Raw genomic sequence first — 20,124 nt, forward strand, 5'->3', positions numbered from 1 at the left:
GATGCAGGATTCTTACCGCCACTGTACATTCCGTCGCTTGCTATGCGAACGCCTAACCACATCCGCTATGGTACACTGCTGGATACATGCTGGTAGTACAAGTGCAGAGTAAATAAGCCATCCGGTTCGGTGCTTAATACATTAATTACTGCACTGTTACCTAGTTTTATGCATTGATTCCCCTCTTCGTTACACTCGGTCACGAGGCACGACACATTAACATAGTTGCATGGTAAAAGGGCGTTGCTACATGATTCCAAGACGTCATGTTTTGTGAATGGATGATATAACATTTTGCTAGGGTTCAGAATCGTGTACAAAATGTGCTCGCTGAACATTAGTACCATACAGTATGCCTGCAGGGGAATAGCACCCCTATAACCATGTGCACGTGAATTGGACAGGATAATGAAAGGGGCTGCTGAATCACACTGTATTGCATCCACTGACAAATTAGTACCTGGCTCCTTTCAGTATTCTTCTACAGTCTGGGATAATCTAGTCTCTTCCTTTCTATGCTCTGGCTATGGACTTGAAAACTACTGTTGTTTAACCATAATCGAAGACAGTAATTCAGTTGGACAAGAGCGACTACAAAATAAATAACTTTATTCGAGTAGTTCCTAATGAATGGCAGTTTATTTTATCTATAAACTAATGACCTCATCTGTGCATTAATGGAGGAAAAGAATATACCGGTAGTATGTTAGATGTGTTTCATAACAGTGCTATTAGATGTAAATAGAACTCCTGTAATCTGCAATGTTTGAAGATTGTAAAGGTTAATAGAGCAATAGTAATGAATATATGTATCATACAAAGTTAGTAATAGTGTTTTGAAATTCTTTGAATAGATCCCTTTGGAGAAAATGTAGAAACATACCGATGTTATCTCCAATAATTGGCTTGTCATCCATAGGTCAAATCTCATCATTAGGGAATGGATTTGTATACAAATATATACAGGGTGAAGCGAAATTCGCGCACTCGGGGGTCGCAGTGCGACTCCTCACATGCCAGCAATAAAAAAAATAGCTCTCACAAAGTTCGTCCTGCGAGTATATCCGGCAGGGAAAGAACGTTGAAGAGTGGCAATCTGGCAACACTGTAACCACATGTAGGGTAACTACATCTGTCAGGACGCATTAACCATGCTGTATGGTTGGTACAATCGATAGAGTTTTAGGTTAGCATGCAGGAGGTCGGAGGGTTCGATCCTGGGTTGAGGCACATTTTTTAATTTGCTAATTTCCATCGGACATTACAGTAAGACACCGTTTCTTAGGTCACAAGTGTCCTACATTTACAAAATTTAGTAACGCTGAACACGTTGTAATGCATGTAGTAGATGAAGTGGTGCGAATAAATTCACGCCCACGACGTGGAAAGGACGTCTTTCAAAGCTGACAAATGAAAACGAATGTTCGTCCATTTCTTTTTTTTGCTAGGGGCTTTACGTCGCACCGACACAGATAGGTCTTATGGCGACGATGGGATAGGAAAGGCCTAGGAGTTGGAAGGAAGCGGCCTTGGCCTTAATTAAGGTACAGCCCCAGCATTTGCCTGGTGTGAAAATGGGAAACCACGGAAAACCATCTTCAGGGCTGCCGATAGTGGGATTCGAACCTACTATCTCCCGGATGCGAGCTCACAGCCGTGCGCCTCTACGCGCACGGCCAACTCGCCCGGTCGTCCATTTCTAGGATCGTTGTATGTAAGTGCAAATGGTTTCTAGAGGACCCGCTGTAATCGCTGTTGACGATTAAGGTGCCAGATACCATACCACCTGGACTAGATTTACGAAATAAAAAACATACGCCTCAACCCAGGGTCGACCCCTCGACCTCCTGCATGCTAACCCAAAACTCTCTCCACTGCACCAACTGTACAGCACGACTAATATGTGTTGACAGAGGTAGTTACGCTACATGTGGTTACAGTTTTGCCAGATTGGCACGCTTCAACGTCCTTTTTCTCCCGGATATACTCGCAGGACGAACTTTTGTGACAGACATTTTTTTATTGCTATCATGTGAGAAGTCGCGCTGCGACGCTCGAGTGCGCGAATTTCGCGTCATCCTGTATATTTTTGCTTATAGAAAAAATATAACTACAACAGAAATTCCGAACTCAAACACTGTAATCTGTATTATGAAATATTTTATCTCTATATATAAAATAACTTGTCCTGACTGACTGACTGACCGACCGACCGACGGACCGACCGACCGACTGACTGATCATCGTCGAGCCAAAACTATTGGACATAAAGAAATGAAATTTTGGGGATATATTCATATTAAGGTGTAGGTGCTCACTAAGAGAGGATTTTTGGATATTCCGTCGCTAAGGGGCTGAAGAGGGGGGGGGGGTGAAATTTTAAAATGAGTGTATCTATATCTCAAAACGTTAAAAGTTTACAGATGTAAAAATTGGTATTTAAAATCTTCTTTTAAAATAAGGAAACACGTATTTTTTTGTTTTCAGAAAATCCCAGTAGGAGGGGTGAAAAGGGTGAAAAAGGGGTTGAATGCCTTTAATCAGGATACCGGTACTTATATCTCAGAAACTGAAGATATTACAGACCTGAAAATTGGTATGTTTGATCTCTTTTAAAAATAAAGGAACACATAATTTTTTGTTTTTGGAAATTCCAATTCTAGGGAGGGTGAAAAGGGGGGTGAATTTTTAAAATGAGTGCATCTATATCTCAAAACTTTTAGTTTATAGATGTAAAAATTGGTATTTAGAATCTTCATTAAAAATTAAGAAACACGTATTTTTTTTGTTTTCGGAAAATCGCAATACGTGGGGTGAAAAGGGGTGAAAAAGGGGTTGAATGCCTTTAATGAGGATACTTATATCTCAGAAACTGAATATATTACAGTCCTGAAAATTTGTGTTTGAGATCTCCTTTAAAAATAAAGAAACGCATATTTTTTTGTTTTTGGAAAACCCAATTAATGGGGGGGGGGGGTGAAAATGGGATGAATTTTTAAAAATGAGTGTATCTATATCTCAAAACTTTTAGTTTATAGATGTAAAAATTGGTATTTAGAATCTCCTTTAAATAAAAATAAAGAAACACGTATTTTTTGTTTTCGGAAAATCCAATTAATGGCGGTTAAACAGGAGTGACAAATTAGGGGGAATTTTTTGAAAGACTATATCTACAGAATATCTGAGAAACATAAAATGTTACAGACGTAAACATTGGGTATTTGGAATCTCCTGTAAATGTAAAGAAACATAGGTGATTTGTTTTTTGAAACTCCACTTAAGGGGAACTAAAAGGTGGTGAAATTTTAAAATGAGAATTTCTACAGTATATCTAAAAAAACTTAACATGTTACAGAAGTGAAAAATAGTATTCTTATCTCTATTAAAAATTAATAAACGTGTATTTTTAGTTTTCGGAAATACCACTTGGGTGGAAGGGGGGATAAAAGTGACACAGAGCTCGATAGCTGCAGTCGCTTAAGTGCGGCCAGTATCCAGTATTCGGGAGATAGTAGGTTCGAACCCCACTGTCGGCAGCCCTGAAAATGGTTTTCCGTGGTTTCCCATTTTCACACCAGGCAAATGCTGGGGCTGTACCGTAATTAGTAATTAAGGCCACGGCCGCTTCCTTCCCACTCCTAGCCCTTCTCGGTCCCATCGTCGCCATAAGACCTATGTGTGTCGGTGCGACATAAAGCCACTAGCAAAAAAAAAAAAAGCTAAAAGTGACTGAAAATGGTGTTGAATTCTTTTAATAAGGCTCCTGATATCTCAAAAATGAAGATGTTACAGACGTGAAATTTGATATTTGGAATCTGCTTTAAAAGTAAAGAATCACGTATTCTCGGAAGATCCAACGAAGGGGGAGGGGTGAAAGAATTGAAAAATTAGCCTAATTGACTGAATTGAATGAGAATACATACATCTAATAAAAACTAAAGTTGTTACAGAAGTGGAAATTGGTATTTGGATCTCCTTTAAAAACGAAGAAAAACGCATTTTTGGGGGAAACCATCTTGGGGGCGGGAGTGAAAAGGAATTGAATTCCTTTCATGAGGACACATAAATTAAAAACTGAAGAAGTTAGAGTCGTGATAATTGGTATTTAGAAGATCCTTTACTATTAAAGAAACAAGTATTTTTTGCATGATCCATATCCATGGTGAATTCTTTAGCTGGAAACCAAAATGCCTGTTTGTACCAAAGGAATAAATATTTACATGATGTTTTTCAGAGTATGAGGGCAATTTTAAGGTCACCATAAACAGGATTTTAAAACATAAAATATATTTGAAACAATTTGCTCCTGTAATGATGTATGACAAATGCCCTGGAAGTTGAAAAGTGGATTACATCTTTGTACTAGTTACAATCTTGGCTTTGTACTGCAGTGACTGAACTAAAACCCATTGAAAGCACCTCATCCAGTATAACAACTGTGTGTTTCGTGGCCAGACAAGAATTTGAACTAACTTTATGTACAGTTGCAGCTAATTGAGTCAACATTTTCTGTGCCATATAACCTGTATTACTACACTGTAGTGTCTTAGTTTGTAACTAATCTTGATCACACTACGAGGCTGAGTATATCAGACAGCAGAACGCTAGCTTTCTTAGCACAGATTGGCAAGTTCAATCCTAGTTCAGTTCAGTGGTACTTGAAGGTGCTAAATAGGCCAGTGTTGAACCCTAGATTTACCAACAAATAAAAGAATGCCTGTGGGACAACCTTTCTGATACCCAAGTGTGTCTGAAAACCATAAAAATGGGGTTAGAAACCAATGACATTGTTATTCATAGCTACAGATGAAGGTGCAGGTGCAGACAACCATATACAGCCACAGGAACGTATTTTAAGTTTATGTTGATTGTTAATTTTTTCTTTTATTGTTTAACCAATCTTGGTTATATAACTTCAGAGCTGGTTAAAACAACATTTACATTGCCCTCTATTTTTGTTCATCATTTTATGAGGTATGACAAGGTAAGTTGTGTATGAAATATAAACCTACATACTGGAAAAACATATGCCCAGGGTATTCCCAGGACACTTGTGAGAGAGATCATGATTTCAACAGTCGCATAAAGCTAAAAGATTGGTTTTTATTCGTAGGAAAAATGTTTTTATTCAATGAAATTGGTACTACTTTTATTTAGTAACACTTCTGTTAAATTTCACAGGTTCTGTGACGACTTATAAAGGCAGTATTATGCCAAAGGCGGTGGAAGTTATAAATTTGCTGTCGAAGACACCACATGCTGTACCCATTGCTGTACGGGTCATGGCCACAAAAATTCAGTCTCCCAAGGAACAAGAAGCAATGCATGCGCTTGCGGTAAGTCACTGTAGACACTTCAAAATTAATAGATATATCCTAACTTATATACCTTACAAACGTTTGACAAATATTTTATGGCCTGCTTGGAATATTACAGGCCGCAGGTTAACAGAACTAACTATCTTTCTTTCTTTCTTCATCTGCAGAAGAAAATACATATTCCTTAAGAATATGTACAGCATGTTCAAAAATGGAGAGAAAACCAGTCTAGCTGAAAATTTCTTTCGTTACTTGCAGTGAATCAGTGTGTAATATCATAGGAGGTGAATCTATAAAACATGTGCCATTTTACTATTTACAAGGAGAGGAAAGTATCTGACTATCCTCTCAAAGATGATTATAATAAGCTTTATTAACAGGGCCAGTTTTTTTTTATAATAGTGATAAACACGAAAAGTAATGGAGCGATGTGGCAAGATGTATTTGTACAATTTGTCACAAATGTGACTATTTCATGGCTTTAATTTTATCGCGAATTTTCACAAAAATTGACCGTTTCTGCAAAAATTTTCATTTCTACGTAAAGCACATTCAAAGTAAAGGGCATTTATATCGTGTTTCAGCTAACAAGTGCTCAGGATCCTGCTCCAAAAAGGCTGTGCAAAATATTGAGGAAAGTCTTCAGGCACAGGAAAAAGTGAAAGAAGAAGAATATTAGTTTAAAATGGGCTCAACAAAATGTTTGAAAATGTTCCTCAAGGCAACCTGCATTTTATCATTTGTATATTAATTATGCTATTTAACAGTGACATAGCCAGGGAGGGTGTTTGGGAGTTAGACCCCCCCCCCCCCCCCTTTGCTAAAAAATTGTGAAAATGAATGGCAAAATAGCTTTGTTAAAATAATAGCATCTTTTAAGATTGGTGCGAACGAAATACTTCTAATTGTATCACAGTTAGCAATATCTTCTTGCCATTGATACTTTCACTGCCCGTACTTATAGACATGATACTGTATAGGCTTTTGGGCTTATGCCGTGTCAAGAAAATAAGGTGAAATTCTTTACGTTTCGCAGAGAACTGTGCTCTGCGTCATCAGAAGAAAATCTCGACTGTCCACGAGAAAGGCTTCTTAAACAATGACTTTGGAAATTAGATGTTGTAATAGAAGTGGAAATGGTACGTTAATTCATCACCACATGGCTCCATGGTCGTGGCACAGCGCTAGCGTTCGAAGCGGAAGCTGACCGAACCATCAGAATCATTCTAAGGGGTCACATAACATGTGTACGTGACAAATGACATTGACAGGTGCATGACATTGATACAAGCCTGGAAAGTAACATCTGGCTTCTTGCTGTGTGTCTCAGTGATATGGTAAAAGATGACAGCAGGGGGCATAGAAAAAGGTCAAACCCCTTCCCCCTCCCCATCCCCCTCAATATTTTTCCGGCTACATTACTGCTATTTACATACATCTGCATACATCTTCATGCCTTTCAGCATGCAGTTTGCAAGCCTCTACGAATTTACTAATCACCGCCACAATCCTCTATTTGTAACTACTTCTGTGGCCTCATTTAGTTCTATATCTCTTATCTTTAAATCATTGGAAACTAAGTCTAATTATCATCATCTTGGTCTCCCTCTACCCCTCTTATCCTCCATAACAGAGTCCATTGTTTTCCTAGGTAACCTGTTCTCCATTCGCCTCACATGACCCAATCACCAAAGCCGGTTTATGATGATGATGATGCTTGATTAAAGCGGCCTAACGTCTAAGGTAATTGGCCACCGGTTTATGCGTACAGCTTCATCCATTGAGTTCATTCCTAACTTGGCCTTTATTTACTCATTCTGGACACCAGTAGAACCTTGATAAATCAAAATTGATCAATTCAAAATCCTGCCTAATTCGATGAAGCTCTCGTTCCTGGAAACATGAGATACAGTTTTGCATATTATTTAAATTGTTTAGTTCGAAATACGGATCATTCGTAAATCGAAGAACAATGTCAGTCCCATTACGAATTCAGACATTTAATTCAAAACTTCCTTTACATTTTAAAAGGATAGTATTTTAGAGAGTAATTTAAATTCAAAATTTATCCATATCATGATAGAACGCATCTTCCGGAATGTGCAGGGGTAGCTTTCTGCACCTTCACTCACTTCTGTGTGTCTACAATGTGCTTCATATTTGCTAAGTCTGAGTGAAATTGTAATTCTTTTGTATTCAGCGTTTTAAGGAGTGCCACAATATCATGTAGCAGGCAGTGTGCGGAGAAGCAGAATCCGCGAACTCTGGTGAGGCAGACAGTTGGCAAAAAAAGCTTGTATAATAAATTCGTATACACCAAATAATATTGTCAATGCCGATGAAACCACTTTTTTTTTTTTTTTAATGCCGAGCCCAAACGGACTTATGGTTTTAAAGGAGAGAAGTGCCAGCCGGGATGTCGTACAAGGGTGGGGTCGTTGTACTGCGTTGCAATGCACACAGAAGCGAGAGACTTCCTTCCCTTGTCATAGTAAAGTTCAATATGCCAAGATGTTTTAACGGTGTCGTGCACTTTCCATGCAGGTACAAGGCATCTAAAATACGTACACAGTACAGTAATCCAAAAAATAAAGCATTTGCACAGGGGAGCCAGCGTAATTTGTCCTCGCCTTTGAATCGTTTGTTTTTTTTCTTCTGTTGCATAAGATTATGTTTGCCAGTGATTTATCCAGTGCATTATTTGAGTAATGTAAATGCACCTTGTTGATACATTTTGGAATAAGTTTTTTCTCCATGGCATTTGAAAGGTTTAAACTGTGAATCAAGGTGATTGCATGTGTTAATGGGTCTTAGAAATCTTTGTGACGCGGCAAGTGTTGGCATTTCTGACTTTATTACGAGAGAAGGGCCATGGCGAGAAATCGTACAAGGATAGAGTCATTACAGACAGAAGCGAAATATTTTCTCCCGTCGTCATAAGAAAGTTCGATAAGCTACGATCTTTTAAGTGCATCGGGTACTTTCCGTGCAAGTACAGGGCATCTAAAATGCATACAGTACAATAATCCAATGAATAAAGCACTTGAACAAGGGAGCCAGCATACAATTCTCATTTTTTATTCATGCTTTTTTCTTTTGTTGCGTGAGGTTATGTTTGTCAGTGAGTTATCAAAGAGCATTATTTGAATACTGTAACTGCACCTTGTTGGTTAAATTTATGAAATAGGTTTTTCTATGGCATTTGAAAGGTTTAAACTGTGAATCAAAGTTAATTGCATGCAGTAACAGGTCTTTGAATATTTTGTGACGTGGCAAGAGTTGACATTTGAGTTAAGAGTTGGTTAATTAAAAATCACGTAATTCGAAGTCCGATTTTTGCGGTCCAACGAATTTGAATTAACGTGGTTTTACTGTATAGTACATCTTATACATTATCTCTTTACATTTCTTAGGAACTACTCTGTTCCACACCAGGTTCCTTACATTATGGTAGAACGTATTTCCCGCTTGTACACTTCTGTTGATCTCCTTATTCAACCTTGCATCATGCATTACTTCACTTCCCAAATATTTGAAGTATTCAACAACCTCAGCATTTTGTCGCCTGATACTAACAATTCCTTTCCCTTGTCTTTCTCATCTTGTTATCACCACTGCTTTGCTCTTCTCTACGCTGATTATCATACCATATTTCTGAATACGGTCATTTAAAGCCTCTAGTTAGATTTGCACTTCTGTATTGTTAACTCCCCAGATCACTATGTCATCTGCAAACAACACTATATTACCGGGCGAATTGGTCATGCGCTTAGGGGTGCGCAGCTGTGAGCTTGTATCCGGGAGATAGTGGGTTCAAACCCCATTGTCAGCAGCCTTGAAGATGGTTTTCCATGGTTTCCCATTTTCACAACAGGCAAATGCTGGGGCTGTACCTCAATTGAGGCCAAGGCCGCTTCCTTCCCACTCCTAGGCCTTTCCTCTCCCATCGTTGCCATAAGACCTCTCTGTGTTGCTGCGACGTAAAGCAAAATTTTAGAAAAAACCAGGATATTCATATCCCTTCCGTATCTTGCCTTTGTTTCCTTTAGAATTTCATTCATAACCATTATAAACATAAGTGGAGACAATATACTTCCCTGTCTTAGTACAGTTTGGCTTTTAAACCAATATCTTCTCCCAGCTGGAGTCTGAACACAACTGAAACAATTTTTATACATTGCTTTCACTAGTTTCCTTGATTGCCTTCCACATTCTTTTCTTTCTGGAGTTTCCCACACCTTTTCTCTATTAACAGTATCCTATGCCTTCTCTAGATCAAGGAATACCATCACAAGTTCTTTTCCATATTCCCACTGTTTTTCCATCAGTAATCTCATGGTAAATATAGGGTCTGTTGTTGACCTGCCCTGTTGAAAACCATACTGTTCTTCTTCTGAATTTCTTTGCAGCCTTCCTCTCATCCTCTTTCCTATTATTCTCTTCAATATTTTGGCTACTTGTGACAACAGTGTAATTCCTCGATAATTGTCACACATCTTCCTGTCACCTTTCTTAAATACTGGTATTATTACACCTTACACCAACGATCAGGTACTTGCTTTTTCCTCCATATCCACGAATCTACGACGCTGGCGTAGCAGGGGGAGAGGTGATACTCCCACATTGCGCGTCCCAGGTGGTGGATAGGGGGGTACTAATACCAATATAATGGTCCGTTATTGGACATTATAAATTTTCCAGCTAACTCATTCTTGGTTGCCTGCGTTTCGCCCTCGTGTGCTAAGTTAGGCTCGTCAGTTGGGACTTAGCACACCACCCAAGAAGCAAGGCTAGTGCATACCGTAGAGGCCACTGCATAGGCTACTTGAAGCCACCAGCAGTGCCAATGCACTATGAGAGCTATGTCTCATTTTCAAAAATTGATGCCTGCCTGGCCATCAAATGATGTAGATGTTGATTCCCATAGGGAACCTAAAATATTTGTCCCGAATGAGTAAATTTATAATACCAATATAATGGTCCGTTATTGGACATTATAAATTTTCCAGCTAACTCATTCTTGGGTGGTGTGCTAAGTCCCAACTGACGAGCCTAACTTAGCACACGAGGGCGAAACGCAGGCAACCAAGAATGAGTTAGCTGGAAAATTTATAATGTCCAATAACGGACCATTATATTGGTATTATAAATTTACTCATTCGGGACAAATATTTTAGGTTCCCTATGGGAATCAACATTACATCATTTGATGGCCAGGCAGGCATCAATTTTTGAAAATGAGACATAGCTCTCATAGTGCATTGGCACTGCTGGTGGCTTCAAGTAGCCTATGCAGTGGCCTCCACGGTATGCACTAGCCTTGCGTCTTGGGTGGTGTGCTAAGTCCCAACTGACGAGCCTAACTTAGCACACGAGGGCGAAACGCAGGCAACCAAGAATGAGTTAGCTGGAAAATTTATAATGTCCAATAACGGACCATTATATTGGTATTATAAATTTACTCATTCGGGACAAATATTTTAGGTTCCCTATGGGAATCAACATCTACATCATAGGGGGGTACTAACCGGCTTGCCGGCGGACTTGAGGGAAATAAAATACCTCTCGTGTACCAAACACACTACCCCCTGTGGGTGGGGAACGCAGATGAAATTAAACACCCACGGTATCCCCTGCCTGTCGTAAGAGGCGACTAAAAGGGGCCCAAGTTTCTTTCAACTTGGGAGTGTGGGTTGGCCACCACGGGGCCCTTATCTGAGTCCTGTTATTGCTTCTACTTACTTGTGCCAGGCTCCTCACTTTCGCCTGTCCTGTCCGACCTCCCTTGGTCAACTCTTATTCTTTTCTGACATGGACGGTATTAGAGTATTCTCGGCCTAGAGAGTCTTTCATTTTCACGCCCTTCATGGCCCTCGCCTTTCTTTGTCCGTTGCTAAATTTTTCGAAGTGACGGATCACTACTTTTTTCTTCTTTCTTCCCTTTGTCTACCCACTGTGGTTGGGGGACACAGACGAACAATACACCCACGGTATTTCCTGTCTGTCGTAAGAGGCAACTAAAAGGGGCAACCAAGGGATGATTGAATTAGGACCATGAAACTACTTTTGATTAGTACCATCACGCGGGGAACACCATGGGTTGCCTGTATTTGCGAGTAGTACCACTATATTAGGTACGAAATAGGTTTGTGATTAGTAGCAGCAGAGTGCGGTTCACTGTGGGTTTCCAGTACCCGTGAGTCGTACCCTTGTGAGCAACACCACGGGTCTGGGCGTTGTCTCTGGTTAGTAACACAATACAAGCGACACCATGGGTCTTCGTTGCCTATGTTTATTACCCACTATGTGAGGAACATCACGGGAATGCCGGCGTCCGTGATTAGTACACCTAGATGGGGAACACTGTGGGTTTGCATTGCCAATGAGTGGCGACATTATGTGAGAAACACCAGAGGTCTGTGTTACCTGTATGATGTACAATACTTGTTAGTAGTACCATGATGTTTGGAACACCCTTAGTTTACGCTACCTCTGATTAGTACCGCAGTTTGAGAAATACTATGGTTCTGCTTTACTAGCGATATGTGGCATTATGAGGGACCGTTGACATGGATATTGAACCCCTTTAGACAAGCATCATCGATTCAGGATTGTGCTTTGGAAGTAGTCCCTTGGTCAGTAATATTGTTTCTGGAATTGTGAGGCATTGCGGGTCAGATCCACTGATTGTTTTAAATCAGGGCCTCTCAGGGTGCATGCACTGTGTACGGTGCAAAAGACGACTTCCCTTGGTTGACCAGAGTGCAGACCCCCCACTCCTCGATTTGGAGCAATAGCGCTTGCTCTTTCTTTCCTCACACCTGTCTCGCTCGCTCCCTCTGTCTCCCTCTACCACACTTCCTCCGCAGCGCTCTAAATCCAAGCTGACCTGAACCGAGTAGAGCCGAGCTTAGCAGAGTAGCCTAGAGACGAAGCGTTGGTCCGAGCGGGACCGATACACAGTGCACGGAGCTCTTGCACCTCGATTTGCACGCGTGAGATTTTGGGCGTTTGGGAGGCCCTGTTTTAAATTCATATTCATCAATTCATTCTTCATCATCACGTTTTGAATTCTGGTCAGTGGATGAATTTTGTACTTTTAAATTGCATTTCGTTTCATTACATACCATAGGGGCCGATGACCTCGATGTTAGGCCCCTTTAAACAACAAGCATCATCATCATTTCCTCCAAATACACCTTAGCAGCCTATGTCGCCAATGTTGACCGATAGGTCCTGTTGCCTTTATCATTTTCACACATATTTGACTGTATACAGGCTTAAATACCTTGCTAACATGTCTCTTGTGTTTCAGCTTTTAGATTTGTGCATGAAAGAGTGCGGAGCAAACTTTCAAGCAGAAGTTGGGAAGTTCCGTTTCCTGAATGAACTGATTAAGCTTGTGTCCCCCAAATATTTGGGTGGTCGTACGTCGCCTCAAGTCCGTCAAAAGGTGCTGAACCTCTTGTACACGTGGACAAAGGACTATTCGCATGAAACAAAAATTCTAGAAGCATACGATATGCTTAAGAAGCAAGGTGTTATTAGCAAGGTATGGTAATATACAGAAAGCTAAAAGAATTTGTGCATCAATTTTCTGACATAGGTGTTGTTGGGACAGGCCTATTTTAAGAAGAATGAACTCTTTTTATGCATGCATTTTACCTATAAATCTTTGTTCCTAGTAATTCAGATTTTATTTAATACTGGCATATTAACCAACCTACTAACTTGCACAGCAAAAGCAGATTTCCTTCTTATAGGGTGACAGTATAAGGTATGACACCGTACAGCAAATTTATTTATTTATTTATTTATTTATTTATTTATTTATTTATTTATTTATTTTTTTTATTTATTTATTTATTTATTTATTTATTTATTTATTTATTTATTTATTTATTTATTTATTTATTTATTTATTTATTTATTTATTTATTCATTCATTCATTCATTCCCTCCTTGGCTGAATGGTCAGCTTAGTCGCCTTTGGTTCGGAGTGCCCCAGGTTTGATTTAAGCTTAAATGGTTATTTTGCCTGGCGCGGGGACTTCATGTTTGTACTGTTCCCAACATTCCTGCAGCTCACACACCACACACAATACTATCCTCAACAATGAAAACACACGGTTTGCATACACAGCACATACCACCCACCCTCGCTGGAAGGTCTGCCTTACAAGGGCTGCACCAGGTGAGTCAAACATGTCGTCAGACACTCCCAACACTAAAAGGCCATACGATAAATGCATTTGTTTGTTTGTGTCTTTCTTTCTTTCTTTCTTTCTTTATAATTAATTGCGCCCTTGAATTCAAGGCTGCCTCTCTACAAAGCTGTTCAACACTTAGGGCAGGTTTCATCAAACTCTGTTAAGGATTTAACGTCGCATTAAACTGCTTTAACGGGATAGTTAACACAGTGGTTGTTTAATCAACCTTCGTTAATGCTAACGCGCTGTTAAATTCCCTGTTAATTTAACGTAGCACTCTTGCCCCGTTAGGCTGCTTAACGTCGTGTTAAAATAAAAATTGCTGGAAGTGATTTTGTGTTTGGTTCTCGGGTGCTCTACTGATTACCTTCAAAATGCTGAGAGACAGGAACTTTCACGGAGAAGAAATGACATACTTGAACTGACAGAAGTGCAGTTTTTGGAGCGATATAGGTCCTGTCGCAAGGAAAGTACGCAGAAAGGTAGAAGAGAGGTTAGAATACCCTAAGCCTACAGGATGAAATTCACCCCTGTTTCCAATGCAGCAATTGATGATTATACTAAGATATTATGCAACGGGGTCATTCAGATCATTACGGGAGATATCAATATTGTAAATTGTAGAAGAGAGATGGGTAGGCCTACTTAAACTAGTATTCCACTAACTTACTCATATGTAAGAAACATTTGGCCAATTGCAGAAACAGTATTTAGACGATGTCTACGGTTAAACAATGCTTAAGTATGGCTGCCGCATTACAGAGACGTTATTTATCACTTAGACACTGTCTAGAACCAATGTTCAAACGGTCATTTTTAAACACTGCCGAGAGCACTGTTTAACCTCAAATGAGAGGAGTGAATCACAATCAGAGGTTATGTACCATGAAATATGTAATTTGTATTATCATGTTGCGGCGATTCCAGGAAGAAAGGTTAGTCTGTTAAATCACAGCAATTCGATTGACATGCACGGGGAGATAATCTTAAAATAATGTTTCGCTTTTTGAGAGACTTGTTTCTTGAGACTGACAAAGTGACAGTCCGGTAACTGTCAACTTGAATACAATTCTTGGCAACCGATATATTTTATTATGTACATGGGGTAATTTCCATTGAATTAAAGGTCACTTCGACTACATACATATCAGAATTGTGTGTCCCGATCGTCACAGGGCTGTCGCATACATCAACCGGGAGGGGTTCACTTATATTTACTGCCAAGTAAACACACATAATAGTGAAAACTAAAAAGTAGGTTGTATGGTGTTTATATATATAATCGTATAAGTTTTCGGCAACTATCAGATAGGAAAAGGCAAGTGGTGGTGATTATTGTTTTTTTTTTTTTTTTTGCTAGGGGCTTTATGTCGCACCGACACAGATAGGTCTTATGGCGACGATGGGATAGGAAAGGCCTAGGAGTTGGAAGGAAGCGGCCGTGGCCTTAATTAAGGTACAGCCCCAGCATTTGCCTGGTGTGAAAATGGGAAACCACGGAAAACCATTTTCAGGGCTGCCGATAGTGGGATTCGAACCTACTATCTCCCGGATGCAAGCTCACAGCCGCGCGCCTCTACGGGCACGGCCAACTCGCCCGGTGATTATCGTTTAAAGAGGTATGGGGAAGAAGAGCCATGGCCATAACAGCCCTAGTATTTGCCTGGTGTAAAAATAGGGAAACAACGGAAAACAATCCTCACGGCTGCCGATGATGTGTTTCGAACATACGATCTCCAGAATGCAAACTACATCTATATGGCCCGTACAACACACTCGGTTACACATTACTATTGCTTCATCTTCCCTTTGTCAAAGCTACCGTATTTATGAGTAGATTACACTCACTGTAACAACACTATAATGAAAGCTACACTACCCCATACGGTGGCGTGTCGCTTTAGTGTCGATAATAATTTTCACCAAAAGCGATACTCTCATCTGTCGTTAGTCATGCTCAGCCATATTTGAGTAATATGTAGGAAGACAAACAGCTGACTGGCATTCGGCGCGCGTACTGACGAATTTCATTGGTTGCGACAAGCGAAGAGTTGCATGAAAGATACTTCTGTCGAATGATGTAGATGTTGATTCCCATAGGGAACCTAAAATATTTGTCCTGAATGAGTAAATTTATAATACCAATATAATGGTCCGTTATTGGACATTATAAATTTTCCAGCTGCCTGCCTGGCCATCATTTGATTGGAAATGAGACATAGCTCTCATAGCGAATTGGCACTGCTGGTGGCTTCAAATAGCCTATGCAGTGGCCTCCACGGTATGCACTAGCCTTGCGTCTTGGGTGGTGTGCTACGTCCCAACGGATGAGCCTAACTTAGCACACGAGGGCGAAACGCAGGCAACCAAGAATGAGTTAGCTGGAAAATTTATAATGTCCAATAACGGACCATTATATTGGTATTAGATACTTCTGTCTCCATTTTCAAACCAAAATTGAAACTTTAAGCGATGTCTAGTTAAACATCGACTGAATATTGTTTATGCAATGGAAGATCGTGATCGATTTAGACGTTGTTTAGGTTAGATGATGTCGAAGGCTTAAATCTAGTCATCGTTTCTATAATCTGCCCATTGAGTTGAAATATAAATTCGAAGGGGGATCCTAAGCAAATGTAGCCTACACAATGTATAACCTGGTAGGCTTAATTTCAAATATGATTGTGCTGCTGTAGTCATTAATGATGTGTCCAGTTAATAAAATTCAGCTTAAAAACCTCTGAATGGTAATACAAAAGAGATATCTCAGACAACAACAAGAATGCTTTAAAAACAAAGCATTATTTCATAGAAGAGGGATAGATATTATACTGATATTACCTTAACTTATTACTGTAACATGTAACAAACATTACATTTTGTTTAAAATATAAATTCAAAGGAAGGGGGATCATGATCATATGTAGTGTACACAATGTATAACCTGATAGGCCTAATTTCTAATATGATTTTGCTACCATGTTATACATGCATGTTTCAGAAGACGTGTTCTGTGGTGACTCGGATAATTTTTAATTCAAATTATGCCGTAAAATGTCATTTTGAACAAAATGAAGGACAATTTCGAATTAAAAATCTGAATTTCAATACTGGGACTGACGTTCTTCGAATTACGAATTACCCGTATTTTGAATTAAACAATTTAAGTAACATGTAAAACCATACCTCATGTTTGACTCCACTTGGCTATCTCATAGAAATCAGCTGACTTCTAAGACTTGTAGTGAAATGTACCAACCTTACAATTATAGAAATTTTGTTTATGAAACAAAAATTTCTTACAAGTATAGGAATGTCCACTTGTAACTACAACTTGTACGCTTGTAGACTTGTAGCGGTATGAAACAGGCCCATGATAGTAGACCTAAAGTTTCTGACAAGTGGTTCCAGGAGGTGAGGAAGGACTTCAACAAGGCTGGACTAAGGCAAGAGGACATCTCAAATTGAGCACAGTACCTGTTACAAATCAACAACTTCAAGGGCTTCCATGAAGTATAACAGCAGAACGGTGGTTGGATGATGGAAAAACGGCTGGCTGCCGAAGATAGATTGCAGCAATTCTGGGCTGCAAAAGAGACTTCCAAGAATGTGTAACAGTTATTTAACATTTGGTCTTTATTGTCCCTAGACAAAAATAAATAAAGTAATAACGATGTATGGCCTCCAGAAGGGCCTGGTGCAGGTCTTTTGAATTGACGCCCATGGGTGACCTTTGTATCTGTGAGGATAGGTCTCTGCCTAGGACAAAATCTAATCATGAAGGCAGCACAAACACCCAGACCCCAAGTCACAGGCAATAACCAATGAAGGTTAAAATTCCAGGCTTGGACAGAAATCAAGGGACTTTTGGATCAAAGGCCAGCATGCTAACCAGTTAGTCATGGAGCTGGGCAAGTTTAGTACAGATTTTATGTCCATAGGCTTGCATTCAGGTGATGGCGGGTTCAAATCCCACCATCAGGAACTCTGAACGATTGTTTTCGATGGTCTGTTCTTCTTCTTCTTCTTCTTCTTCTTCTTCTTCTTCTTCTTCTTCTTCTTCTTCTTCTTCTTCTTCTTCTTCTTCTTCTTCTTCTTCTTCTTCTTCTTCTTCTTCTTCTTCTTCTTCATCATCATCGAGAATATGCTGGGGCTGTACCGTAATTTCTAGAATTAGCCCTTATTCCAGCATAACACAATACATATATACTTTAATGGAGCATTGAATCATTAGCAAAGAACATAATCAGTTAAGTATGTTTCAGATCATTTCATCTTATTGTGCTGTTTCAGGACGACCCAGTATATGGTAGCCCTAAGTGTGAAGAGTCGGCGGCTGCTGCAGCAGTAGCAGCAGCAGCATCTCGATCAAAATCAATTTTTGAAGATGACGAGAGGTCTCGGTTGCTTCAGAAGTTGCTGCAAAGTAAAAATCCAGATGATCTGCAGGCTGCTAATAGACTTATCAAAACAATGGTTAAAGAGGTATGATTAAAATGTACTAAATATTTGGTAGTAATATTTGTTAGTACTAATCAGGTAGAGTTCAAAATGTTGGAAAACATTACTGTCTGTTGTCATTGTAGATTAGTCTGTCATTAGGTATAATGCAAGTAGCACTATGCATTTACACACTTCCAAGAAAATGTTAACCGAGCAAGTGGCCATAACCTTCTAAAAAAAAAAAAAAAAATCAACCTATATTGGCCCGAGTTAGGAGATATTACACGATCACTTCGTTAATGATCTTGCCTGCTATATTAATAACAACCACCGTGAATGTTTCTTAACTAACGTAGATGTCCAGCGTCCCGGGTTCGATTCCCGGCAGGGTCAGGAATTTTAACCATCATTGGTTAACTTCGCTGGCATGGGGGCTGGGTGTATGTGTTGTCTTCATCGTTATTTCATCCTCATCACAACGCGCAGGTTGCCTACGGGTGTCAAGTCGAAAGACCTCAATCAAATATCATCAGTACGGATCAAAAATTATATTTATCACGGGTAATAAGACTTGCACCTGGCGAGCCGAAAATTACCTCGGACACTCCCGGCACTAAAAGCCATACGCCATTTCATTTCAACTAAAGTAGGCCTAAACTCGTGTCCTCATCCCGTTGTGGTGCAGCTCTTTTTAGACACGCCCCCAGTAGAGGGCAGTTGCATGTACCATCTTTACCGCATATCAAGCTTCCTGCCATTTGTAAGTCTCTGGCGGTAAGGTACCAGGAATTGAACTCAGGCTCCCAAGAGTGGCAGCTAATTGTGCTAACCATTTTGCTGGTGGACATTCTTAACTGCAAAACATAGACATATAACATGACTGATGCGTGCTTGCAGTGCGCGGGTCGGACACGAAATTATTCATCTATTTGTGCGACACCATCAGAGCTGCAATGGGTCTACACTATGGAGGCAGATATTTCTTAACTATGAAACACAGATGTACTGTATGACTTCAACCCAGGTTTTCATTAGTGGGTCGTACGGACAAAACTATTCACACATTTCTGTGATCTTATCAGAGCTGCAGTAAGGCTTGTACCCGCTTCGAAGCGGAATCATTGTTTTTCTGTGACTAATTACATTGGGGGTCTTGTATGCGATATTTATTTTTTTCATTTTCGTCTTGAAAAGCCTGGAGGGCTAATATGGAAGGGGGTCTAATGTAATAAACGAGAAAGTACGGTAATACAGTTACCATATTTGCTTGCCTATAACACCCCCTTTTTCCCTAATATTCAGTTTCAAAAATGTGAGAGGGTATGTAATAGGTGAAAATTTCACATTATATAAGTTAAATTGGCATGGTTTAAAAGCAGAAAAAGGAACATCTAGCGTCTTTAAATAAATGTGCAGAATAGTTATTTAAATCTATATTTATGCTATATATTATACAGTTGAACCTCTATTATCCGTTCCTGGAAACTACATTTTCCCGGAATATGCGTTCAAATTACTTGGTCCCGCGAGCATTGTAATGAAATCACGTCGTAAAAATCCTGCATTATCCGTTCCTCGAAGAAACGATTTCCCGGATCAACAGTCCAGAAATTTCAGTCCCATTAACGCCAAGTCCTCGATCAATCATTTTTTAATAAACTGTAACTCACGAAAGGACAGCTATGGCATACTTATGGATCTTGGCGTTAACGCCCCATCATTGCGATAATTAGAGAAAGTACTGTACTGGAAAATCGATCGGCGGTGAACTCGCATAAGGGACCACCTTAGCATCGCATTCAGGTGGTATTGTTTAGAGAATCTCGGAAATCATAAAGCAGCTGGTGGCCACAACAATTGTAAGGAGACACGGCGCATTTCGACAGCTCTGCTTGAAGATGGAACAAGTTTTGTCAAATGTTCGCACTTATAAAACGTCCACATTATGTCCAGGGTTAGAGGTTTATATTTTTACTTTTTTTTTTTTCGATCGTACTGCCGAACAGGTTTTCGGCACTTTTCTCAGGGCACTGTAGAGTAACTGGGCTTTCAGGCAGGAATCGAAACTGCTTCTTCTTAACACAAATTTGGGTATTTTAATGTTATCATACACGATTATGTTATCGAGACCAGAACAGATGTTGCACCTTACA

General features: G+C 39.8%; 1 protein-coding gene across 1 annotated transcript in view; it reads left to right on the forward strand.

The window, feature by feature from the left end:
- The window catches only part of Gga (ADP-ribosylation factor-binding protein Gga), a 312,496-nt gene that overhangs the window by 35,069 nt on the left and 257,303 nt on the right, over positions 1 to 20,124 (forward strand). The window contains exons 2-4 of the mRNA XM_067142150.2: positions 5,182 to 5,336; positions 12,634 to 12,870; positions 17,822 to 18,013. Coding sequence (XP_066998251.2) covers positions 5,182 to 5,336; positions 12,634 to 12,870; positions 17,822 to 18,013 — 584 coding nt within the window. The remainder of the gene's footprint in view (positions 1 to 5,181; positions 5,337 to 12,633; positions 12,871 to 17,821; positions 18,014 to 20,124) is intronic.

This window comes from Anabrus simplex, chromosome 2 (genome assembly GCF_040414725.1).
Source record: "Anabrus simplex isolate iqAnaSimp1 chromosome 2, ASM4041472v1, whole genome shotgun sequence".
Lineage (NCBI taxonomy): Eukaryota > Metazoa > Arthropoda > Insecta > Orthoptera > Tettigoniidae > Anabrus > Anabrus simplex.